General features: G+C 47.5%; 1 protein-coding gene across 1 annotated transcript; it reads left to right on the forward strand.

Annotated features, from left to right (window-relative positions):
• The first annotated feature begins 1,661 nt into the window (after window positions 1-1,661).
• CLCN1 (chloride voltage-gated channel 1) lies at window positions 1,662-26,381 on the forward strand. Its single transcript, XM_072775760.1, has 17 exons — window positions 1,662-4,715; window positions 7,574-7,694; window positions 8,086-8,217; window positions 8,778-8,906; window positions 9,159-9,292; window positions 10,535-10,612; window positions 10,978-11,056; window positions 17,039-17,164; window positions 17,446-17,530; window positions 17,719-17,820; window positions 18,124-18,208; window positions 18,464-18,613; window positions 23,335-23,404; window positions 23,580-23,690; window positions 25,659-25,872; window positions 26,109-26,242; window positions 26,359-26,381. Exons 1-17 carry the CDS (start codon window positions 4,536-4,538, stop codon window positions 26,379-26,381), a joined length of 1,953 nt encoding a protein of 650 aa, XP_072631861.1. The 5' UTR covers window positions 1,662-4,535.
• The last annotated feature ends 273 nt before the right edge of the window (window positions 26,382-26,654 follow it).

The following is a 26,654-nucleotide window of genomic DNA, read 5'->3' on the forward strand; positions in this document are numbered from 1 at the left end:
GCAGAGACACAGGCAGAGGGAGAAGCAGGCTCCATGCACCGGGAGCCCGATGTGGGATTCGATCCCGGGTCTCCAGGATCACGCCCTGGGCCAAAGGCAGGCACCAAACCGCTGCGCCACCAGGGATCCCTGATTTAAAGTTTTTAGAGTAGACGTGGACTATATAAGAGGAATCAGGGCAGCACGAAAGAGAAGCAGTGGGCTCTGTAGGTTGGGGAATTCTTTGGGTGCAGTGTAATCCAAAGTGTGTGCCTGGAGAGGCGATCTTGCAAGTGCCCGTGGGCTTTGGAGGCTTAGCAAGAGAGGGAAATTCTGTAGGAACAACTTGGTAGGAAGTATCAGTGGGACCTGGGGGAAAGTGGTTGAGAGGTACAGAGGAGGAAAAGCCCAAAGAGATTAAGTTGAGCTGAAGCATATCAGCAAGTGTAGGAAAGGGAACTGGTTGAAGAACACAGGAAAAGCATGAAAAGCTGGTTGGCTACACCACAAGAGAAAGCAGGGGCTGCTCTCAGGGGAGGAAGGAATGCAAAGTCTCAGAGGTTAAGAAATTACTGGAGCTGTGGGAGTAAGCAAAGTGCCCATTTCCAGCATAGGCAAGCTTTCTGGAGGTGTGGTGTGTTTGGGAATTACAGAGCAACGGCAACCCGGATTGTGTGTCCTTCCCACCCCGCCCTTGAATGAGAGTATCAGGTTGAGTTTCATAGCTCTCTTCCCTTCCCCCCTGCTACCTCTGCCAGGGATTCTCTGCTAAAATTATCCCCCTCCCTGAGCTGGGGGCTGCCCTTCTCTGCTGCTCTCCTCCATCCTGCTTCCTGCAAGGGGGAAGAGGAAAAGGCCGTGGGAAGAGAGCCAGGATACAAGGGGCCGGCAGGGCAAGCCTCTGGTCGGAGGAGGAACACAGTAATGATGGCCATAGCCGATGGAGCACTTGCATCTTCACAGTCTGCCTTCCCTGCAGGTCCCTGCAGGAAAATGAGGTAGTCATTTTCCTAGTCGTTGTTTCAGAAGAGGAGAATGAGGCTCAGAGACTTCAAATACACAAAAAAGGAGGAAATGTAGCTTTAAGGCCATGAACTCTAGAATTAAATAGATTTTGAATGCTGGCTCAACCTTTTGAGATACTGGAGACCTTAGCTAAGGTACCTAACCTCATGGAACCTCAGTTTCCCTTAGCTAAGTAAGAAGGAGGAAAATTGTTTCTCCTTTAAGGTCCCTGTGAGGATTAAATCTGCATGGTAAAGGACAAAGTGTTAGCACATTAAAAACGCTGGAGGAAAAAAAAAAAACCGCTGGAGGATGGTTAGCTGGCACAGTGAGCTTCAGTTTTGGTAACAGGCATTCAGACCCAGTGGTTACTGTGGGGGCAAACAATGGTAAGTCTTTGGCATGCATTTTTATTACCACAGCCCCCTAAGTTACTGCCTTTATAGAAACAGGTCAGGATGTGAAACAAAATGTTAGCTTGAGTGTACGCTTTGCTAACAATATTGCTTCTGTGATTTCCTAGCATGGGATTCTTTTTTTTGCACTTCTTGGGGGAAAAAAAAAAAAGTTTCCCACTGAGCTGGGAGAATGAACCTGAGGCCAAAGACTATTCCATCTTTGTGCCAGTTAGGTAGAGAATAGGCCCCCCAAAAAAGTGTATCATGTTTGAAAAAAAAAAAAAAACAGAAGGGAAAGAGACTTGTCCACGGCTACCAGGAAGGCCTTCTGTAGGCCTTGGAAGGGACTGGGATTTGTAAAGATCTGGGGGGCGCAGGGTCCAATGGAGAATACAGGAGAAATGACTTCCCATGAGTACATTTAGAGAGTATGGGGTGAGAGGGTCACACTTGCCTAGTTGAAACTAGAAAGTAAGCAGTTGTGGGTTTGGTGCTAGGCTGGTTGTGCAGAGGGAAAGTGGTTAACTGGAAGCCCCTGAAAGAGAGTGTAGTGATGTGTTGTCCAGTGAGCTGGGATGCCAGATTTGACAAGATCTGAAAACAAGAGTGTAACCCAGAAAGTTCATGCTTAAACTGATGGGAGGCCAAGGGGCTGGCCCGTTCACACCCACCTATACTCCCAACACACGCTTTCCCCTACACATGTGCTCCATATGGTCATTTTTTACAACCTTCCTTCAAATAGCAATTCCATAAGTCTATAGGTTTTACTTTTTAGTGTTATAGACCTCAAGATTATCTATTCAACCCCTCAGGAGGATATATACCTTACACAGGATACATACCTTATGGAATGCACGTATGCTTACAAATTTGTTTTCCAGGTTGTAGAGTTTTTCAGAACTCCCCAGAAACTCGTCTTCCAAATTAGAACCTAAGCAGTGTACTCATGGGTGGTTGGGAGGAGGGTGGCATAGTTTATATTTTATTTTCTTGTTCTCTTACGGTAGCCCATGAGATTTTAACTATTTCTAATGTCAAACTCAAGATAATTACTCACAAATCCTTGCTTTGCAGCATTAGCAGCTATATGTTTCCTTGATCCCAAGTCAGTATCTGGTGTTTAGAATCGCAGCTGGCATTTCTAGTTGAGTTGGTGGAATGAGGATTTTCCCAAACCCACTGATCTCTGCCTTCAAATCTTGGAATCCATAACCAGGTCCTGATTTTCTAAGGGATAGTAAAGAAATAGTAATAGTGTTCTCGGGGTTATCGAGTCCCTGTAGAAACTGGCTACTTTCAGGAGAGCCATACTCCACAAACAGGTGACAGCCTTTCTGTTTCCAAAGCCCCCCAAAGAATCTACTTCCACTTTGTCACTCTGCCCTTCTTAAGAAAGTATTCCTTTCACCTTATACCTAATCCTTAGATCTCTTCTGTTCTGCCTGCCAAGAAGGTGAATGTCACAGCCTTCAGTCCCTCAAACCATCACATTTTTAATCGGTGGTGGTGGATTATAGGCCTTCAAGCTGTAGGATTTATGTTTGAAAACATGCTTTTATTTTTTTTAAAGATTTATTTTTTCTTAAGATTTTATTTATTCATAGAGACACACAGAGAGAGAGAGGCAGAGACACAGGCAGAGGGAGAAGCAGGCTCCATGCAGAGAGCCCAACGTGGGACTCGATCCAGGGTCTCCAGGATCACACCCTGGGCTGCAGGCGGCGCTAAACCTCTGCGCCACTGGGGTTGCCCTAAAGATTTATTTTTTAAAGTAACCTCTATACCCAACATGGGGCCCGAACTTACAACCCCAAGATCAGGAGTCACATGCTCCATCAAATGAGCCTGCCTGGTGCTCCAGAAAAACTGCTTTTAATGGCATCCGTCTCACCTGCTTTGGACAGTTTTATTTAGCTGACATGAAGCTTTAACTGTAGACCAAATGAATGGTGTCCCTATTCTGTAGTCCATGAACCTGGAGTGTCCTGGGGCAGACCCTACTGTGACAGATTCTAAACTACTCATTGGCTCATGTTTGTAACTTTTCTTCTAAGGTGAAGAGTTCACAGGGGAAGGAATGTCCTAGCAAAGTCCGTTTAAAAAAAGAAAAAAGTGACACCAGATAGAGTAGTTTGGCCTTGGCCAAAAATTATTGATCTGAAAAGGGGAAGAAGAGCAGAGTACTTCCCCTGTCATCTTTTATGTTTGTGGGGCTTGTAATGAGATAAACTTACTCTCTTCCTAGCCACCCCCTCCCCCCAATTCTCCCCTATGCCCCTGACCCACTTCCCCTTCTCCCGTTATCTGACCTGCCCTGACAGACCTAGGCAGGTGCTCCACAGTCTAAATGGAAGCTCAGTCCCTCCCTAAGAGTCCAGGCTTCTGATGTGACTGACTGTCTGGGAAGTGGGAGAAAGGCCAGAACTCAAGGCTGTTGTTACCCTTGCTTCCCACACCCAGTGGGTAATAAGGGTGTGGTCAAGGAGATGATACCAAAGCATTATTAGCAGCCTCTGGCAGATACAAATAGCAAAGCTGGAAGAGAAAACTGAAAATCGGATGAGTTGGGAGAACTGGTCCAACAAATGAGGACTCGATCTTGGGAAGGTACCAAGCTGGGAGCAACCCAACAGGGGAAGATGGCAGAGAGGCACCCGTTACTCTCTCCGGTGAGTTACCCTCCAGGGTCCTCAGACCTTAGAATCATTCCATCCAGCACCCACCTCTCACCTTTCCATGCATGGAAGAAAGGATGGGACACTCGCTGGGAGCACACAGACCGGAGAGCATGCTGAGCTGCTTTCCCATCCTGGTCTAAGCGGTATTTATAGAGGGCCCGGCGGCTTGGGCCTGGAAGCCTCCTTGTGACGATGGAGGGGGACAGTGCTGCTGGCCCTGCTGAGGGAATTCCCTGTGGGGCTGTCCCTCAGGTTCTCATCCCTACCCCTCCCCCACACTGCTCTCACACCTGCTTCGACCCCAAGCAGATCAGATGTGGCAGTGGGGGGGTCATGTGACGGAGAGATGGCTATAAATAGCTGGGGCATGCTGCCCCAGACGCCTTGGGGACAGGCAAGAGGACAGGCTTAAGGAGCTGTATTGGGGGGTGGACAGGGGCAAGCAGGCCGAGGCCTGGCCCAGGGAGGGAACATGCAGCCATCCCAGTCCCTGCGGCGTGGGGGCGAGCAGAGCTGGTGGGGTAGTGCTCCCCAGTACCAGTATATGCCTTTTGAACACTGCACCAGCTACGGACTGCCCTCCGAGAATGGAGCCCTTCAACACAGGCTCCACAGGGATGCAGGCCTCCGCGCCAACACCCGCCCCACACAGGTAAAGTCCGAAGGGGAGGGAGTGGTGGAGTCGAGAAGGTAATTGTGTGATGGATTGGGGGAAATGAGGAATTAGGTGAAAAGTGGCAGAAGTGTTACCTTTTAACTTAAAAAAGTACGTGGTAATGTGTTCAAAATATGAAAATCCTTCAAAGGGCTGAGCTCAGCTAAGTGTGCACTTCTAGAGAGACCCATGCACTTTTATATAACCCTGACTAACAGAGCACCCAAATCCTAGGGACGATCGGCACCACGACACATGCTTGACTAGCTCGTGCTTACATAACCGGCATGGAGTGGTCGGCGTGGGAGCCCACGCCTCTGTGTGTGCAAGCTGTCTCGTCCACCCTCAGCCCTATGCAGACACTACCAGATTCCTCCCTCCTGACCCTTGGTACAACACCCACAAAGGAATACTCTTGCAGAAGGCAGAAGAAAGGGGCTGGGATAAGCGGAGAAAACTAACTGAACTACATATGAGTGATCAAAGATGCACTGGGGTTAAAGGAGCAGAAGAAATTTAATCAAACCTTTGGGTGGGAAGATTGATCAAGTAAGAGCCTACTAAGTGGTAGGCGCCCGGGAAGGTAGAAGTGTCTGTTCCCAGTGAGAGAGGCTTGGGGGCTCATTGGGGGTGTCCAGGGATGACCTCCCTCAGGAGTGGGGATTGGTGGGTTGCAGACATCAAGAAAGGGAAATTGGGAGGGCACAGCCAAAGGAAAGCCCCTGAGGTTGCCATGGACAGACACGCAGGTGATGGCCAGTGAGGAAGGGTGCATGGGAAGTGTCGCAGGATGGATCCTGTCAGGACCAGGAAGCCAGAGTTTAAAGTGTTTTAGCTAACGATGGATGCAATGGGTCCAGGAGTAATTGGGGGGGGGGGATTGGGGGGAACTGAGGGGTGGCTGCACAGGGGTTGTCAGCATTGGAGGAGTCTGTAGGATTCACACTGCAGTCCCATTCAGTCCCTGAGAGGAGGCAACCCTGGGGAATCATTGGGAGATGGGGATACAAAAGCAGGGGAGGCTGAAATGGTGAGTGCAAGAGGGGGCCTGCCCTGGCCTGGGACTGGACAGAAAGACGACCCCCCCGCCCCATGCCCCAGTCCTCGAACCTGTGTTCACCCACCTGCCTGGGTAGGGACAGTGAAAATGAGAGTAAAAGGCACTTTCTGGTGGCAGGAAAGCAGACAGACTAGCATGCAGCTTCATGTTGGAAAGGAACGGTAAAGTAATTTGGGAAGTAGAGTTGGCCTGAAAATGAAGAAGGGTTTGGACCTCAGGTTTTCTATGTTTAATTTTTATTATGGAAAATTTCAAACTTAAAAATAAAGCTGTATAATGAATCCCCAAGCACCCCTTACCCAGCCTCAACAGTTACTGGTATTTTGTCGACATTGTTTAGCTATCTTTCCAGGGCCCAGCCCCCTCGTCCACACGCTGGTGTTTCTGTTCAGGAATCCCAGGCCCAGCATCCCCTTCAGGTTTGAGCACACTACTCTGATGGGGTGCTTAGTCCCAAACCAGCTGGCACCAGTTTGGCTTTTTCGGGGGTTTCCCAGCCAGGGTCGGTTTGGGAGCACCCCCTTCCTCATCTCCACCTGCCAGAGGCCGGGACAGCTGAGACGGCAAGTGGAGGGACATGCCCTAAGCTGCAGGAATAGTGTCTGCTCTCTGGGGCCAGGTGAGGCAGGGAGGAACACACGGCCTCCCTCGGTCACTAACCTCACCCCAAAAGACGAAGCAGCCGTGAGCCGGGCAGTCAGTGTGTGCCTGTCCAGAACTGGGGCGTAAACTCTGCTGCTCATATTGTGAAATCAGATCTCTCCTACCCAGGCTCTCCCAGAACCAGCAACACGACCTGGCCTGACCCTGGCCCCAGAGGACGGCTAGCGTGTGGGCTGGGGGAGGGCGGGGGCGGGGAGGACGCAGAGTAAAAGCAGTTGAGAGCCTCTGCTCCCCCTACCCCAAATATACGTGCTCCCTGCAGGGATGGGAGCAGAGAGCTGCCAGACTGGAGGGGTGTTCCTCCGCCCTGCCCACATGAGCCTCTAGGTATCCTGCCCTGGGAAGTCCCTTACTGGGACTGGTTTCTGTGTGTGCACACCCGCACAGGGAGGCAAGGAGGATGGGCTTTCTCTGAGCTTGCCAGAGCATCTCAGACACACCAAGACAAAGAAACCCAGAGTCACCTGCTAGTCTGTGCTCAGTGGTCCATGTCAGCTCTCCTAGGAGGCAGGCCAGGGCAGAGGAGGGGGTGCCTGGGATATTAGAGGGACAGAGGTTGAGACACGGTTAGCTGAGTCACACATAAACACCTCATTGACACTGATGTCCAGTCTTAGCAGAGTTCCTGTGTCTCTCCTTCAAAGTAGAAACTGACCTCCTTCGACCAAGATGGGTCTGGATGGGGTGAGGGTGAAGACAGGTGGGTAGGGGATCCCTGGGTGGCTCAGTGGTTTAGTGCCTGCCTTCGGCTCAGGGCATGATCCTGGGGGTCCCGGGATCAAGTCCCGAATCAGGCTCCCGGCGTGGAGCCAGCTTTTCCCTCTGCCTGTGTCTCTGCCTCTCTCTGTGTGTGTCTCAAATAAATAAATAAATAAATAAATAAATAAATAAATAAATAAATAAATAAATAAAATATATAAAAAAAAAAAAAAGGTGGGTAGGTTAAGAGGTAAAGAGTGGAAGCATGCAGGCAGAGAGCTCAGGGCGGGGACAGCCCCAGGGTGGCCCTATGTGAGGCTCTCAACACCCAGTTTTAAAAGTTGCTTGTTTTTCCTGTGGGTCTATGTGCTTCCCTCAGTCTATTCCTGTTAAGTCCAGCAAAGCAGACATTTCCCATTCTCTCTGTGTCCAGATCTATGGCCATTACAAACAGCAATTCTCAGACAAGGAGCAGGACACAGGGATGTCCAAGAAGATGGGCTCCAGTGAAAGCATGGACAGCAAGGATGAGGATCACTATTCTAAATGTCAAGGTGACAGGGCCTGAGGGATAAAGGGATCTGGGATGGAAGGCAGTGCAGGGCTTAAGAGAATAACTGGGGTGTCCCGTTGCATATAGCCTGCCTTCCACCCTCCGCACATCCACACTGAAGTCCTCCAAGCATTAAGGAAAGGCACCTGCCTCCTCTCCCTCCCACCCACCCCCAGGAAACAAGAGTTTTAGAAGGCATTCAGGTATCCCGTGGGAAACTGGACTGGGTGCTTTGGAAGGGGCAAGGGCAGCAGCTGGCAGAGTGGTGAAAAGAAGCTCCGTGAAGGAGCCTAGAGCAAGACCCCGGGGGCCCAGCTCCTCGGCTCCTTCCCCAGTCAGAGCCCAGAGGAGTGACTGGTTGGCTGCTCTTCTTTGCTCCTCCCTCTTCCCAGGCTGTGTCCGCCGCCTGGGACACGTGGTGAGAAGAAAGTTAGGAGAAGACTGGATCTTTCTGGTGCTCCTGGGACTGCTTATGGCCCTGGTTAGCTGGAGCATGGATTATGTCAGTGCCAAAAGCCTTCAGGGTAGGTTTACCTCCGCCCTTCACCCTCAGCCTCTCCCCACACAGTGGCAGCTGTTTCTCGAGTTCCTACCTAGGATGAGTGGGGTGCATCTGGGGAGGAGGGTGTTGCCCAGAGGAGATCTGGCCCAGGATGAGACCAGACCCAGACCCAGATCCATTTCTCCTGCCCCTTCACCTGCTCCCAGCCAAGCTGAGGGCACCCCTCTAACCCGGTGGCCAATTTTCCCAGGGTTTTTCTGGTTTGGGCTCTGACCACCCCAAGGCCCAGGTACTCAGTTTCGGGGCAAACCGGGACAACCCTGACAGGGTGCCTGCTTGAGTGGGGTTGGCAGCACTGGCGCAGACTCTACAAATGGTGGGAACATGGGCAGGTCACGTCACCTCCTACAACTCAGGTTCCCTGTGTGCAATGAGAACAGTACCATCTTGTGAGGTCGCCCGGGATTGCAAGGGCATGAGGACGCTCACAGCACCAGGACGTGCTGTGGCTGTTGGGGTGGGGGTGGGGGGCAGTGACATCCCAGCCACACTGGGACTGAGCCTACGCCCCTGTCTCTACAGCCTACAAGTGGAGCTACTACCAGATGCAGCCCAACCTGCCTCTGCAGTACCTGGTCTGGGTCACCTTCCCGCTAACTCTCATCCTCTTCAGCGCCGTCTTTTGCCACCTCATCTCTCCCCAGGCTGTTGGTGAGAACTGCCCCCCCCCATCCTACCCCCATCTTGTCATGTTGTCAACATAACCTTGTGGCCCTGCAGATCCTTCCAGTCCACTTCCTCTCTCACCTGGCCCTACTAACAGCCCACTTCCCTGCTTTTCCATCAGCCCCCAACACTGCCTCTTCCCCCACCCACCCCATCACCATGTCCACTATCTGGATGTTCACCTCCCTTTGAACCTCTATCGGGAAGCTGTACATAATCGTTCTCTGACGCTTCTAGGCTCTGGGATCCCTGAAATGAAGACAATACTCCGTGGAGTCATCCTGAAGGAATATCTCACCCTCAAGGCCTTTGTGGCCAAGGTTGTGGCCCTGACTGCGGGGCTGGGCAGTGGCATTCCTGTGGGGAAGGAGGTAGGTCCAGCGATGCTCCGGGAGAGGGCAGCACTGAGCCCCGGAAGAGCCAGTGCCCAGGGCCAGTAGGGAGGGGAAGTAAATACCCGGGAAGGGAAGCCAGTCTCCCTGCCCAGGGAACTGTTGACACCTTGGGCTGGATAATTCTTGGTCCTGAGCGTCTGCCCTATGCATTGTCAGAGGTTTAGCAGCACCTCTGGCCTCTACCCCTTAGATGCCAGCAGCGTCCCCAGTTTTGTTTTTTTTTTTTAAGATTTTATTTATTCATGACAAACACACAGAGAGAAAGAGAGGCAGAGACACAGGCAGAAGGAGAAGCAGGCTCCATGCAGGGAGCCCGACATGGGACTCGATCCTGGGTCTCTAGGATCAGGCCCTGGGCCGAAGGCAGGTGCTAAACTGCTGACCCCCCCCGCCCCCCCCCCCAGGGCTTCTCGCGTCCCCAGTTTTGACAATCAGAATGTCTCCAGACATTGGCAAATGTCCCCCCGCAGAAGGGACCACTACTTAGGAGATACTCCACACCAGTTTCTTTGTTTCAATACGTGAAAGTCAAGACCCAGAAAGAGGCTGTGCTTTTTTTCAAGGTTACACTCCTATGCATTCTTGCCCTGCTACAATCAGGAATCCACACAGCAGCCAGAGGCCTCCTTTCAAAATGCAATCCGTGCTGGCTGATGCCTGCTCAAGAATTTCTAATGGCTTTCTAGTCTTCTTGAAATAAAATCCAGACTTCTTACTGGGGTCTGGGAGACCTGTGGTGATCTGGATTCTCTCTCTGTCTGGTCTTCCGCCCTCCAGAAAGACTGTGCTTGGGTTACAGCTCTTCCTGTCCCTCAACCCCATAAGCTGATCCTGTTCCAGGGCTCCTGCACTTGCTGTTCCCTCAGCCCGGAACATTCTTCCTCCTGACACCCACGTGGCTCACTCTCTCATGTAGGTGGAGACACCACACAGTGGTGACAGCCGAAGCACCTTCTCCGGACAACTACCACACCCCCATCTGTCCTGCCTCCTCCACCCCTCTCCCTTCCTCATCTCCTCCCCGTAGCATCCCTGAAACGCTGGCAATTTCCTCCCTTCCTCTCTGGGATGGAGCTCCCCCAAAGACCCTCTGTCTTGCTCACTGTACTTCTAGCACCTAGCTTCAGTGCCAGGAGCCAGAAGGCTTGTCCACAGAATGCCACACAGCCTCCCAGGGGGACCCCCGGCCCTGACCCCTCCCCTCCTTCTGTCTCCCAGGGCCCTTTCGTCCACATCGCCAGCATCTGTGCTGCGGTCCTCAGCAAGTTTATGTCCATGTTCTGTGGGGTCTATGAGGTAAGGTTGAGAAAGTAAAATGAGGGAGGGGCTGTGTGTGTTCAGGGTGTTGGGAGGGCTGCCTTTGCTCTGGGCTGGCCGTGATGCTGGAGTGGGGCACTGTGCTAACCCACGCTCCCTCATTCTCCCCACACGTCCTTCCACCCATCTATCCCAGCCACACAATGCCACCCATCCCTTCTGGATCTGTGCCCCTGCTCCCTGGCCAGTTCCTCTGCTGCCCTGTATCAGAGCCCCTCCGCACTGCACTCCACGCTGCCCACCCCCATCCCTGTGTCTTCCTGGCCCCCCACCCCACCCCTCCTGAGCACGGCTGCCGGCCCCAGCCCTTTGCCCTCCTTGTCCCGCGTGCTTCTCTGTTGCAGACCGCGTCTGGGCAGCTTGATCTCCTGGTGTCGGCCTGCGCGGTGGGCGTGGGATGCTGCTTTGCAGCCCCTGTCGGAGGCAAGTCCCACTTCCTCCCTATCCCTGTTGCGAGCATGAATTAGAAGGGGGTTTGAGTAGCTGCCTGAGCTTTGGGGTGGAGAGGGTGCTGGCCAAAGCGACTGGTGGGGGGGCCTGGATCATAGCCCCTGGTTTGCAGGCACCCCTACTTTTATGCCAAAGGGCTATGTGCTCCTTTGCAGCTGGCAGCTATTTTATGCAGGCTTTATTGGTACTGTTTGTCTGAAGTCCTTCCTGTTTCTCTTGCTACTGACACTTCTTGCCCGGGTTGTCCCCATCTCCAGCCCCTCTCTGATGATCACACGTTGGCTTACCTGCCTTCCATATATTTATCTTCCATTTCATATTCTATGTTTGGCCTTTCGCTGTGAGGTCACTTCATGTTTGCCAAACTAACTGAGTTTCTCTTGGCCTGGGAATCACTGGGGGAGAGGGGACACTGTGATTCCCTGTGACTGAAGCCTCTCCTGCCTTATTCCCCACCCTTGCTTGTTCTCCATTCCTCTCTGCCTCCCTTCCCTGCCCCTCCCATCTCTCTGTCTCTCTCTCCCCTAGTAGCAGCCATACTATTACACTGACATGCTGACGGTGGGCTGTGCTGTAGGAGTTGGCTGTTGTTTTGGGACGCCACTTGGAGGCAAGTGATTTACCCCTCCTACATCAGTCCGCTGCTTGGGCTTGCTCCCCAGCCAGGTTTTGTCAGCATCCCCAAGTGTGACATTACCAGTTACAACAAAAGTATAACAAGAATAGCAAGTTTTTAGTGAACATTTACTATGTGCGGGTGATATACTAAGCACTCTACATTCAGTCCTCCTAAAAGCTGTACGAGACCGACAGCACAGAGAGGGAGGAGAAAAGAGATTACAGAGAGGAGAAAAGAGATTACAGAGAGGGTAAGTGACTCGAGCAAGGGGTAGAGCCAGGAATGAAAACCCAGGCAGCCTCCCCAGTTCCCCCACGTGTATTAAATAAAGCCTGTCGATATTGTTGGACGTTTGCCCTCCTCCACTTACTACATCTTCTACAGGAGACTCTACATAGTTTATTCTCCAAGGGAAAACCTCCGTTGTATAATCAGGACACAGAGGTGTAGGTGAACCTTACTTAGACTAATGGTCAGCTTTCACGAGGGCTCTGGATGAGAGTTAAAGCCCGCAGCTCCCTGAAGGCAGCTCAGACCTGAGGTTAGCTCTTTCTGCATGTGTAAGGCAAAGGGTGGCTTTTCAGTCTGCCGCCTTTGTCCTGGAATAGTAACAAATGGCCCCAGACAGAGAAAGCAGTGGTACCTGTTTGTTTACAACTCAATGTGAATTCTAACAAGATGAACACGGTGGGGGTCGGGGAGCACAGAGATTGCCTGGGTCATTCATTGGATTCATTGCTGACAAAAAGGACATCAAGTTGACAAGTGGGGAAACAGCATTGCAGGAAAAGCCTATGCTCCTTAAACACACCTGCAGTTAGATGTGTCTTTTCGATTATGAAAATGTCATCAGTCCCTTTGTAGAGGGGTGCTAAGTGACTTGGCTCAGGAAAGACACGGGGATGAGCGTTCAGAGGGGATGGAAGTGGGTCCTGCTCGCTTGTCCTGATGCTGTGCCAGTACGCACAGCTCAAGGAGACCAGGTTGGCACACATATCAGCTAGCATCCTGCCTGCACTTTTGCCATCAGCTCTTGTCATTAAGGCCACTAGTCCCCATGAATGAGGGCTGTGTCTGAATTTCTGTACACGGTAGATGTTCACACTTACATTCATAACCACTTTCACCTTTACTCACTCTTTTCACCTAACAAATCCAGAAGACCTAAAAAACATTTTTAGACAGGCAGACTTAGAATTTTTGTATTTAATCAGCCATATTCTTTTAAAAATGAAGAAAATCTGTATTTTTTTTGCATAAAACTAGAATTTCTAGGATGAACAACAAAGGTTTATCTTGGTCCAATGTAGAATATAGGAAAGATAAGACAGTTACAGATAAAATGTGCCTCTTGATGCGAGAAAAAGTTTGGTATTGAAAAGTTACAATGCCATTTTCAGGATGTTTCTACTGAGTGCAAGTAATAAATGTCCTGGCAGGTAGCTTTATTTGATTGTTTTTCTTTTTTTTTTTTTTTATGAACATAGAATAATTCTGAAACAAAATTATTCACTATGTAACCAAATCTGTTGTTGTTGTTGTTGTTAAGATTTTTTATTTATTTGAGAGAAAAAGAAAACATGAGTGAAGGGGGAGTGGGGAGGACAGAAAGAAGGCTCCCTGCTGAGCAGGAAGCTGCATGTCCACTCTTGATCCCAGGACCCTGAGATCATGACCTGAGCCAAAGGCAGATGCTTAACCAACTGAGCCACCCAGGTGCCAACTCATAATTCCTTACACCAAGGAAAGAAATCTGCTTCAACATTCTGCTAAAAGGACAAGCATGCTTTTGCTTGCATAGTGTGCTCTCTGGATGCTGCCCTGGATCCTGTGCTCTCAGATGCTCACAGCTGAAAGGGTTGACGCAGATAAACCTATCCTCACAGCCCACTCAAAGAAGTGTCTTGATGGCATCTTGAGCAGAGCGCAAGGAAGACTGTGAGGACAGGGTACTCTGGATGGAAGGAACAGCAATCAAGTAATCAAGATCTGGGGGCTCTAACCACAGATGAGGGAGTTTCAAGAGGATACAGGGGAACTGGAATGAGTCTGGACGGGGAAATGGGGCTGCTTCATTAAGATCCTCAGCGGCCATGCACAAGAATGTAGGTTCTATTCTCCAGACTAGAATATGTCCAAATGTGTTTTACAGAACATAGTTCTCGACAGTATTAATAGCTGTAACATTTGAAAAGGGTCCCAAAGTCAAATAAGTTTGAAAATACTGTGTTAAGCAGATAGTTTTATTAAACTGGAGAAGTTATCAGAATGTCGGATATGCTGGCAGGCATCGTGAATATGCAAACTGTAGCTCAAATACAGCGTTTCCCACAGAATCCTCTTTGCAAGGAACTTTCCATGACACACATAGTATCTCACAGATGGACTTGGGAAATGCTGTCATGGGTGAAGGGGAGCCATGGAAGAGTTCTGAACAAGGAAGTGACACAACAAGCTGTGCACGTTCATCCAATCCCTTTGGCAGAGGTGTGTGCAATAGAACTGGCCCGTGGATTAACAGCATTCATCCAAGATTAACAAGAAGACTATTGTTGTAGCCCTGATGCTAGATGATGAGAGATTGAACTGGATGGAGGCAGAAGAGAGAGAGAGAGCACGAGAAGAGGATGATGCGTAAAGGCGATAGGAAGTAAAATTAAAATTGACAGGATCTAGAGGTTGTTTTTATGCGGGGTTACAAAGGATGAGAGAGGAAGAGGAATTTGGACCTGCTCCCAAAGTTTATTTCAAAGAAAATTGGATGGACAGCAGTGCTAGTAAGCAAGACAAGGAATATAGGAAGTGAAACAGGTCCCGAGGAGTTAATCAATTTTACTTTTTTTTTTTTTTTTTAAGATTTATTTAAAAAGAAAGAGAAAGAGAATGGGCAAGTGGGTGGAGGGGCAGAGGGAGAGAATCTTCAAGCTGAGCTCTGAGTTCGATCTCTCGACCCAGGAGATCATGACCTGAACTGAAATCATGAGTCAAGAGTCAGCTGCTTACCCAACTGAGCCACACAGATGCCCCCAATTTTGTTTTAAATATGCTGAGTTTGAAGTTCCTGTGGCATCTCCAAGTGATACCAAATAGGCAGCTGGAGCCAGAGTCTGAAGTTCAGGCCCAAGCTGAAAAGAACGCTTTGCTAACCAGTAGCATGTAGATGGCAGTTGAAGCCACGGGCATTAATGGAATTGAGAGGGTGCGTCTGCGAGTAGCAAGAGCAGGACGCCAAGCACAGAGCCCTGGCCTGAGCCGAGACAAAGGAGCCAGAGCCAAAGAACAGAGAACATCCAGCGGGGCAGAAGAGAGCAATAGTATTGAACCTCAAAGACCAGAGAGTTTTCAAAAGCTGTTTGTGTTTGTAATGCTTTGTTTGCTTTTAGCAGCACATTTTCTGTTTGGCTCAGGCTAATATTAAAATCAGTTCTCGTTCCTGAGCATACAGTGACAGACTGCTAGGGAAAGCATCCCAGAACCACCTTGTAGGAAAGAAAATCTAGCCTAGGGTTTCAAAAAATGGTTGTAAAATATTCATAAGTTGGATAGCTTACACCCCAACACATCAAAGCTGACTTTGGTTTTATTACTAGTAAAGAAAAGGAGAGAGACTGGCTCCACCTGCTTCCCCACTGTGTCAAATCCTCCTTTTAGCTCGAGGAGGCAGGCACCTAACCTGATGTGATTTGAGGCGCAGGGGCAGAAGGGGTAGCTGGCAGCTCTCTCTGCCCCAAATTCCCTCACTCTGTCCCTCACTCTCTTTTCTGAAATATCATCCGTTCTGTCCTCTTTTGTTCTCCTTCCTTCTCCTCTCCTCTCCATCCACAGAACAGACCATAAGCCCCGACAATGTACCAGGCATGGCAGGAGGTGATGGTGGGTTCCAAGGAATTTTCAATCCTAGGGAGATCTCGGACATGCAAATAAGTAACTATGTCTGCAAGTGGCAAGTGCTCAAATAGTCCAAAATTCTGAGACAGGAAGATGAGAGAGGGGCTGTTTCTACTTGCCCAGAGGGCCCTGGGAATGCCTTCCCAGAGAGGCTGGCATTTGAGCTGACCACTAGGGACCCTCGGCCAAGTGCTGCAGCTGCTCTGTGAGGGAGTAACAGTTGGGCCACCACCCCTTGGTGCAAGTGACCTCCTGAGACTGTCACCTGTGAAATAGAGGGGGGATGTCCTGAGGGATCCAAGAGAAGTGACTTTGACTACAGAACAGGGAGGGAAAAAGGGCTGAGGTGTGAGATGCTACCCGAGGGGGAAGCGGAAGCAGGTGGGCATTTCCAGCAGGCCAGCAACCGTCTACCGTGGGGAGAACAGGGGAGACAGATCTCAACCGTTCCTGGTCTCTCATGGGGCCAGGCCTCTTCTTCATTCAGCGGATCGTACGCTGCAGTTCCCTGGTTTCTCCTCACTTTTGATAAAGATGAGGCTTAGCTAGGTCCTTTTGTCATCACTTTTTACCTTGTATCTAATCAAAGTCCACTCCCTTATTCTTAATATGTTCAAAGGTAACTTTCTCTGCCATCTCTGGAATCTTGCTTTATGCCCTCATTAGCATTCCTTACTTGGCCCCTACCAGTGCTCGCTGTGGGTGTGCATATCCACCTCCTTGCGTTCCGCTGCACCCTCTGCTCTCAGGAGCAATACTATTTAGGACTTTCCGTCCACCTCACCCACCTTTCTTAACCAAATTGTTTTTACCTTCTAGCCCCTTGGGTTTCCCCCTTGCTTTGGTTCTTTTAAGAAAGGGTTTTTGATAAATTTTTTAAAACTCCGAGTGCATCCTCTGCTTTCTTTTCTTGGAATACTGAGTATTGTCAGCCTTTGTGAAGCCTTTTCATGTTCGTTTTGATTATTTGTTCCTTATAAAGCTGCCCTAAGGTACATGGTGCACGGGAGGAGGGAGGTGAGATTGAAGGGAATGTGAAGGAGAGTCTCTACTAATCCTGAACTCTGCCCTTGCAACTCCGCTGAGCACCTGCTCTAGGAAGGTTCTCTCTCACAATTCTCGGCAGCAACTCACATTCTGTGGATACCAGACAATTGTGAATCCCACCCACCCCTATTTTCTAAGGGAGGGAGAGGGCAGGACCCAATCCTCATCCAGTCCTCACCCCCACCCCCGGTGCTCCTCTCTGTATCTTGTTGGACCACAGACAACCGCCAGCATCAGCAAGTGTATGGTTTAGAGCCTGAGGTTACAGGAGACCATTACTTCCCACTACTGCTCCCCTCATGATTCAGGTTTGAGCAAAAGCACCTGAAGGCCGCAGGGTGGGAGTGTGGGGAAGAGCCTTTCACTTTTGTCTGCACCTGACAACCTCCTTGCCCCTGCAGGAGTGTTGTTCAGCATCGAGGTCACCTCTACATACTTTGCTGTGCGGAACTACTGGCGAGGATTCTTTGCAGCCACGTTCAGTGCCTTTGTTTTCCGCGTGCTGGCCGTGTGGAACAAGGACGCTGGTAACAGGGCTTCGTGGGCTGGGAGTGACACAGGGAGGCCGGTAATGGGGCGTGGAGGAAAGGAATGGATAGCATTATTTGGGAAGTGAGCCCAAAGCCCAAGGCTATAAGGCAAATATATAGGTCTAGGAGTAGGAGGGCAGTGTTCAAGCATAAAAACTGGAAGCTCAGTGGAAGAGGAGTCGGTGGCCTTGGTGGAAGGAAGGAGTTGATGTGACTCCAGCTTCCCCTTGGGTTTCTGTGGCGCTCCCACCATGATGCCTGGCCTTTCCATCCCATAGTCACCATCACTGCTCTCTTCAGAACCAATTTCCGAATGGATTTCCCCTTTGACCTGCAGGAACTCCCAGCCTTCGCCATCATCGGGTCAGTAGGGTGGGCTGCTCAGGGTGGGCAGAGGTGGCTTTGGACTGGAAGAAGGTGGGGCAGGTGTGGATAAATGTGAATTGCTGGAGCAGGAGGGCAGCAGGGGAGGGGGGATACGGGGTATTCATTTCCCCGTCAGGAACAGGTCCAGGAAGTGGGTTCCACTGCCCTATAACTTATGCCCTCAGGATTTGCTGTGGCTTCCTGGGAGCCGTGTTTGTGTACCTGCATCGCCAAGTCATGCTCGGTGTCCGAAAGCACAAGGCCCTCAGCCAATTTCTGGCGAAGCAGTGAGTCACCGCCCTTCTGTGTCCTACCCATTTCTTTTCTGCTTTCTCCTTGAGCCCCTCCCTTTGAATCTTTGTCAAAGGCCATCCATCCCTTTAGGAAGCCTGCAATGAAATATAGAAGTCTGGATATTCCACATAGGGAGCAAGTGGCGTGGTCTTCCCCTGAAAGGTTGCTTTTTGGTGGCAAGAACATTCTATGTTTAAAGAGCTGAGGCTGCAGTGCGCTACTGAGGCCAAGCTTATCAGCTCAGGGTGGTGTGCACTGAGACTAACTTGGGGGGGCTCAAATCTGTTTCTTTTCAGCCGCCTGCTGTATCCTGGAATAGTTACCTTCATCATTGCCTCATTCACCTTTCCGCCAGGAATAGGCCAATTCATGGCTGGAGAGGTGAGCTCCAAGGAATCCGGGGTAGGGGGGTGGGTCAGGTCCGAGGGACTCAGCCAGGGCAGGGCCATAGCACAGACGTCCCTCAGGTCTCTGAGCACAGGTACTTTTGCCCAAGGGTAGAAACTCCCTGAGAGAAGAACAGGAGAGCCCCTTGAGCAATGAGACTGAGCCCCCTGAACAATGAATCAGTTCTGTACAAAGCGCTAGTACCAGATGTCGTTGGAGACTTGCCCCCTTTGCTTCCTCCTCTCACAGTTGATGCCTCGTGAAGCCATCAGCACCCTATTCGACAATAACACATGGGTAAAGCATGTGGGTGACCCTGAAAGCCTGGGCCGGTCAGCTGTGTGGATCCACCCACGGGTCAACGTGATCATCATCATCTTCCTCTTCTTTATCATGAAGGTACCCCTCCTTGAACTCCTGACCCCTTCAGCTTCTGTCCATTTTCGAACTGAAACACACAGTTTGCATAGAGTAGGAGAGGGTACAACTTCACTGGGGCTTCATCCAACCTAAAGAGAAATAGCTCGCCTCTAGAAGCGAGCCAATATCTGGATTAATTGCTCATTCATGTCAACTTAGCAATATTGCCATAATTACCATCAGCCTGCTAAAAGTTCTACTTGCAAAATGATTAAGACATCACAGCAGCCTAGTAAACAAGGATGAAACAGGGCTGAGCAGTATAGGTAACTGTGTAAACACCTGAGATAAATTAACCAAATCCCCTCACATATTAGATGATTAGGAACTCCAGTCTCCATGTATCCCATTATCCATTTTTAGATGATTTTCATATCCATTTGTTCCCCATCTAGTGAGCAATCTCTTTTCTGGAATTGCAAAAGAGATAAAAATATTTAACTTAATTTTATTAGTGACTATAAATAATTTTTTAAAGATTTTATTTATCTATTTATTTAGAGAGAGCACATGAGCATGGGGAGGGGCAGAGGAAGAGAGAGAGAGAGAATCTTAAGCAGACTCCCTGCTGACCATGGAGCCCAACATAGAGCTCAATCCCACGACCCTGAGATCATGACCTGAGCCAAAATCAAGAGTCGGACACTTAACCAACTGAGCCACCTCCCCAGCCCTATAAGTAATTTTTATATGCATTTTGTTCCTATTTTGATAGCGAGGCCATAAGGATTTTGCCACTTTCAAGCCATTTTCTCCTCATTTCAATTAGGAGACCAAAGCCTGTCTCTTCCATGTCTGCCCATTGAAGACCATGTCTTTATAGACTTCTCAATCATTGCTTTATACAAAGACATTCTCATTTCCACCCCCCAGTTGTGACATCTATTACAATTGCTGTTTTCTCTTTTTCTTTTCTTTTTCAGTGATTGCCTTATTATTAATGCTATGTCTTGCCTGAATGATCTAACATTTTCCTCTGTATGTTAGGGTTCTCATTAAAAAGTCTGTCCACACTGATCTTTCATGCTTTTGAATTCCTTGCTACTCACTTATTCATGATACTTGCTGTGAATCTATATTTTCCCAGAATATGAGTCACTAAGTTATATTTACATTATAATAGCTGTAGTGGGTTCATTTATCCATTAATGTTTTTACACACCTACCATGTGCCAAATATATAATATTTGGTTATTAATCTTTGGCAAATCCATGCTTATGGTTGAAAAAAAGGTCTTTATTTTTTGCTGCTCCTTTAATGTACTTGTTAAGGATCCTGTGATTAAAGACAGTAGGTGCTTGACACACCAGGTTCCAACTCTGTGACTTACATTCTCAGGATTTGCTCTGGGTTTCTGGAAGCTGTGTCTGTGCATGTTCTTTCTCATTCCACTCCGTGTGGGTTCAGTGGGTCAACAGCTTCTGTATTTTGTACACCTACTTTATTAATTAGGTCTTTTTTATTTCTTCTTTCAAAAGATTTGATAGTTTTATCATAAATAAGTCCTCAGTGTCTTGTTAGGGATTTGACTTTTGGACTTTCAATGCAGAGTTCATCTTCTCTGAACTTCCTGTAAGAAACCAGTTCCAAGTTTTGATAACATCTCAGAATTTATTGCTCAAGGATAATGATTATGTTTTCCGAATATCAGGATGATATTCCTCTAGACTAAACTATATAGAAACTGTGGGATCATACATACTTTTAAAATGTCAAGCTTTTGCAAAGTTTTGTGGAAACAAAATACCATATATTTTTCAACATTTCCCCCACACCTCACCTCACTCTCCCAGATTCCCAAGTATATATATTTATTCGACTTCATAGATTAAAGTTTATTCTCAGAAGCCTACATGGATTATATAGCAGGACTCAATTTTATGTCACTATTACTAATTTCTCACTGAATTCAACCTTGATAATGTTTATGTCATAACATAACAAGGGAAGTAACTCACATATCTCCTGAGCTATATTTCAAGTCCCACAGTGTACAGCAGGCCTATGCCATTCCATAATATTTGTAAACATAACACCACTCATTGCTATAAATCCATGATATTGTCTGATTATCACTGCTTCCAGCATTTTCACTTTTCTCTTATTCCAATAAGAGAAAATACACATATACACATCCATCCCTTTATTTATTCCTAAGTGTAGGTTATAGGCTACGTAGCCAAATTAGAATATGAAAGTGACTATAACTATTTTTCCACAGTCTGATTTGAAATTTAGCCTGTGTGGGCTTCTGGCTATATCCGTACGAGCAGATGACGTCCTCAGCTTTTGATGAAGGGGACGTCCATCTTCCTCAATCTTATCAGGTTGTAGTCAGCAGCTCCTACAATGGGTGTGAATAAAATTACAACTTCCTGGTTTCCCTTTTTAATAAGTCTCATTACCTAGTGTCACTGATCAGCATAGCCTGAGGCTCTGTAGAATTCTCCATAGCACTTCTTCTTGTGAAGGTTCTAAATAGAATGGAATCTCTCATGATGGGTCTCTAGTTTCCCAGTCCTCTAGAATTGGGTGCTTAAATTCTTCGGAGTTATTTGTGTTCTACATTATTTACATTGCTTCTGTATCTTTCCTTTCATGTGCTAATAGCTCAAAAAGTTTGCTAACCTCATGTGTCATTCTTTGTCTTTAGGAGTTGATCACTTCAGTGTCCTCTCTGATCCTCATCTGTTCTTACACTTATCTTGGGAGATAATCCAAAATTCATCCTCAGAAATCACACCTATCAGCCACCTATAAGCTGTATTACTGGAGCTTTCAGATTAACCCGAGCCTACAAAATCCCATAAAGCTTTCCCATGCTTATTCCAAAGAGATGGTACAGAATAGTTCAAGGGATCTCCAATTGTTATATGTCAGAATCATTTGCGAAGGTTAAGTAAGCTCTAAGCGCTTAGAACTCCTTGTCCACAGAGACTGACATGGTGTCTGGTCATCTGCAGTTTCAACAAATTCCTCAACAAGCATTTCTGTTAGGTGTTTCAGCAAATAGGAGCTCTGAGAAGCCTTTTCTGTGTTGCATGGACACTATTTGACTAAGCTCTTTCTTAGAGCTTCTTTTCTTTTCTTTTTTCTTTCTTTCTTTTCTTCTTTCTTTTCTTTCTTTCTTTCTTTTCTTTCTTTCTTTCTTCTTTCTTTCTTTCTTTCTTTCTTTCTTTCTTTCTTTCTTTCTTTCCTCTTTCTTTCTTTTCCTTCCTTCCTTCCTTTCTTCCTTCCTTCCTTCCTTCCTTCCTCCCTCCCTCCCTCCCTCCCTCCCTCTCTCCCTCCCTCCCTCCTTCCCTCTCTCCCTCCCTCTCTCCCTCCCTCCCTCCTTCCCTCTCTCCCTCCCGCTCTCTCCAATGACCTACCAACATTGATGAGCACCAGTCCAATACTGAAAACAGACAGAGAAAACAAGATACAAGGCTGCTTTATACTGGAGACTTTCTCAGTCTATATTCTGTTCCTTTGTACATTTGACTTTGCCATTCTCAACTATTTTACATGGCCATATCTGACATGAAGAAGTATGCATTTTGCCTCATCTCAGAGTCAAGGATGAAGCCTTCTCAGAGCTTTGGTCATGGCCTCTTGGCATCAGTCCTGGCTCAAGAGAATTTTTCTAAGGTTCAGAATAGTAAGAAATGTATTTCTCATTAGCTTACAATGCACTTAGTACAGATTTTCAATCGTAAGTATTTTGATCCTGGCAATTTGGTCTGATTTAGTTACTACCATCCTTCATCACATGAGTTTGAGATCCTTTTGTAAGATTGGCTTACTTATTTTGGAAGTGATATGTAAGCCTATTTCTTAATTTTACATGCTATATCTCATATTTTTATTTCTTCTGCAGATACTTCAAAAGTTCAACCAATACTCCTTTCTTCACTCTATTTCTCAATTCTTCCACATTCTTTGCCACAGAATGTACATATTATTTCTGCTAAAACTGTCCCAGTTTCTGTTGGAATACTACCTGACAAAATTGGCCTTCAAGATCTTTTCTGGCACCTTGGCTAGCTTTCTCAATGTGCCCTTCCAGTATGGTCAGGGCAGATCTGATTTTTTGAGCCTCTTTTTAAGGCAATTTGATGTTAAAGGAAATGACTCAGACAGGACAGTCTCTAGGCTTCCTTGTGAGATTTGCCACATAAACGGGTCTGTAAATGACTATATCAAAGCTAAATTAGTCACATAATAAGTCATTAAGACTTTAAGGTGTCTGCAACTTAGAGCTGGGCTATTCCTCAGAAACATAATCTGACCAGGAAAAGATATTCTTCAGCTTCAGGAGTTTCAGGCTGTTTTGCTGAGGTAACCTTTTTGGGCTGGGCGGTATGGTATAAGCTAGGACCCTTCTGCAGCAGTGACAGGAGTCCCCAGGGACCCCACTCCTTGTTCTAGATTGTTTAAAGGCAAATATAGTCATTCCAAGTAGGAACGATTTGGGTTAACCATCAGGAGGAACTTTTTTACAGTGTTGTCTTTGGTGGTCTCTTAGCCTAAGCAAGCACTCCACGTTTTCCGGTTCCGAAGGAAAGATGCAGACAAGATGGTTTTTCCAGGAGGATTAGCTACTCCAGGGTTTCTGTGACCCTTGAAGCAAAAGGAGGGTTGGAAGTGGGAAGGACGTGCAGTATGTGCATGTGTATTGGTCAGAGTTGAGAGGGTGTCCTGATACCTCTTTTTACCCCAGTTCTGGATGTCCATCGTGGCCACCACTATGCCTATACCCTGCGGAGGCTTCATGCCTGTGTTTGTGCTAGGTAAGTTCTGAAGGGAAGCCTGGGATCTTGCTGATAGCTGCAGTCTAGGGTACTGGGAAATTAAGGAAGCCTGGAATGCTAGGGGCTTGTATTTGGTCTTAGGGCACAAGGAGGGATTGGCTCTGAAATCTAGAGGATAAGGAAGTGGATTTTCTTCCTTTCATCTTTCCTCTAGGAGCTGCATTTGGGAGGCTGGTAGGAGAGATCATGGCCATGCTATTCCCTGATGGTATCCTATTTGATGACATCATCTACAAGATCCTACCTGGAGGCTATGCGGTAATTGGTGAGACACATTCCACCCTCTGGTAACCCCTAATAGCCACACTCAAACTGTCCCCTAGCATCTTTATTCCATACTACACAATGCAGTTTTAATTTTATGCTGTTTGATTCAACTTTTATTCAAATAGTCAACCTTTGACTCTGACTCTCATTAGCTTTTACTAAATGTCTTTGAGCTGTAGTTTCTTTATGTAGAAAAGGGATTATAGGGATTAAACGATAAGAATGAAAGCACCTAGGATTGTGTCTGAATGTTTGGTAAGGGATTTTTTCTTTCCCTCCAAAGACTCATAGAAACAACAGTACAGGTGACTGGCTTGGATAATCCCAACCTGCAGATGTGCTAATTTTGACGGGACTTAAGAGTATATGACTAAGAGCAGCCCAGGTGGCTCAGTGGTTTAGCGCCTGCCTTCAGCCCAGGGCGTGATCCTGGAGACCTGGGATTGAGTCCCACGTCAGGCTCCCTGCATGAAGCCTGCTTCTCCCTCTGCCTGTGTCTGCCTCTCTGTGTCTCTCATGAGTAAATAAATAAAATAAAATAAAAAATAAAAATCCATGACTAAGAGCTGAGAAACATGGGCTCTGTACTCACCCCTTCCACTTGTCACCTGGATGACTGTGGAGCAAGTTAGCTACCTTTCTGCACCTCAGTTTCTTTAGTCTAAAATGACTTCTAAAGTATATTACAGCTCTATCATTCTGCGAATCTGTGATAATCTTTTTTTTTCATTAAATCTACAATCCCATCCAACCAAAACCATGCCTAACACAGTGACCAGTATAATCTTCAAAATGATTATGCCTCCTCCCTCCTCTTTTTCACCAAAACCCCATAACATAGATATAGAAGCATTAGGCAGCTTTCCGATGCATATGGGTGACCTTTCTCCTCCATAATAGTCCTTTATGGAAGTCTCCTTCGTCAGTAAGAGTTATCTGCTCTCATTCCCCATCTCCATGCCTCTCAGGTGTCACCCCATCTTCCCTGGTGGACATTTCCCAGGATACATATCTCCTGTGACAGTTAAAGTTCTGGAGTATATCATGTGCACCATCCTGTAAAAATATCCCATCCCAATATTTCCCTTTTGCAATTTTTCTTTTTTTAAGTAAGCTCTACACTCAATGTAGGACTTGAACTCCACCATGAGATCAAGAATCACATGCTCTACCATCTGCGCCCTTCTCTTTTGTGACTTTGTCTTGTTCTCTTTCCATGTATACCTTCTAGTAACTATTTTTGTTGATGGGAAACATAGCTAAAAACAAGTAAGACAGATTTTGTTTTCAAAGAGTTCATAGAATTATAACATTTTAGAACTGCAAGGGCCTTAGAACTTATTTAATGATCTTTTTTTACCTTAGAGATGGGAGTATGGAATTCCAGAAGAATCAAGTTCTACTCATACAGTTTAGAAGTTGTAGAATCAGGATCTGACACAGGTGTCATTGTTCTAAGACTACAGCATGAGTCCTGGATTTTGACTCTCTTCTCTCATAAATTGTTGACATGAAAACCTGAGGTCCAATGTAAAGTGCTATCACTGGGTTTTAAAATGCTTAGTCAACAATAATCCAAACTTTTGGTGCACCTGGCTGGTTCAGTCAGAAAAGCATGTGACTTGATCTCAGGGTTGTGAGTTCAAGCCCCATGTTGGATATAGAGATTACTTTAAAAAAAAAAAGAAAGAAAAGAAAAGAAGAACAATCCAAACTTTTAAAAGCAAGGAATACATAGGACATCAGTATCTTCATTTTATAAATGAAAATTTGGGCACACACAGTGATTTTGTAAATTGCTAAAGGACATAGAATGAGATCAAAAGGATTTTTCTAACAGTTCAGCAGATGGTTATATCAGGAGTGTTAGCACTGACCAGGGTCATGTCTCCCATCCCATCCTCACATGCCCTCCATGCTAAGAATGGCAGCCCTAACCCACCAGTACATTCCCATGTCATTCTAGGGGCAGCAGCGCTGACCGGTGCAGTATCCCACACAGTCTCCACAGCTGTGATTTGCTTCGAATTAACGGGTCAGATTGCCCACATCCTGCCCATGATGGTGGCTGTCATCTTGGCCAACATGGTGGCTCAGAGCCTGCAGCCCTCCCTCTATGACAGCATCATCCAGGTCAAGAAGCTACCCTACTTGCCTGACCTTGGTTGGAACCAGCTCAGGTCAGGGACACCAGCTGGAATTAGTTCAGACTTGATGGGGTAGGGGTGGGAGGTTCTGAGGTTGAGACTGAGGTTAGAGTCAACATTTAAAAACACTGCTTCTTACTTATTTTTATGTTCCCATGTACTTAATATTATGAGTGATGGAATGCGTGGCAAACCATGGGAGGAATAGAAGGGACGGCAAAGGAATAAGCATATGGTAGGGCTAACCCCCCATGCTTTCTCCCCCATAGCAAATTTACCATATTTGTTGAGGACATCATGGTTCGTGATGTGAAGTTTGTTTCAGCTACTTGCACATACGGGGAATTGCGAACCCTGCTCCAGACCACCACAGTCAAGACTTTACCACTGGTTGATTCTAAAGGTCAGTGGGAAAAAAGGAAGCAGATCCCTGAGCTAGTGACCTGAACAGGTGCTCCACAGAGGTGGAGGGGACACTGTAGTGTGGGCTTATCTCTGGGACCTCCTGGTCTGCCACAGGATACCCAGCCTATGTTCCTTAGGGAACACAACATCTTTGAGAAGGAAAACTATAGCCAGAACACAAGCATAAGAAGATAGTTAAAAATCCAACTAGAGAGGGGCAGCTGGGTGGTACAGTCAATTGAGTGTTCAACTCTTGATTTCAGCGCAGGTCATAATTTCTGGATGGTAATCTCAAGATTGTGAAATCGGTCCTTGCCTGCATCGAGCTCCATGCTCAGTGGAACATCTGCTTAGGAATCTTTCTCTCCCCCGCCCCTCCTTCCTGCTTTTTCTCTCTCTCTCAAATAAAT

The sequence above is a fragment of the Canis lupus genome, chromosome 15 (assembly GCF_048164855.1).
Source record: "Canis lupus baileyi chromosome 15, mCanLup2.hap1, whole genome shotgun sequence".
Classification (NCBI taxonomy): domain Eukaryota; kingdom Metazoa; phylum Chordata; class Mammalia; order Carnivora; family Canidae; genus Canis; species Canis lupus.

What these genes read in the sequence shown, in the direction of transcription:
- CLCN1 (XM_072775760.1), top strand. Translation starts at nt 4,536, where the DNA reads ATGCAGCCATCCCAGTCCCTGCGGCGTGGGGGCGAGCAGAGCTGGTGG. An exon ending in TCACTATTCTAAATGTCAAG is followed by an intron (nt 7,695 to 8,085) that starts GTGACAGGGCCT and finishes CCCTCTTCCCAG; the next exon opens with GCTGTGTCCGCCGCCTGGGA. An exon ending in CATGCCTGTGTTTGTGCTAG is followed by an intron (nt 23,405 to 23,579) that starts GTAAGTTCTGAA and finishes TCTTTCCTCTAG; the next exon opens with GAGCTGCATTTGGGAGGCTG.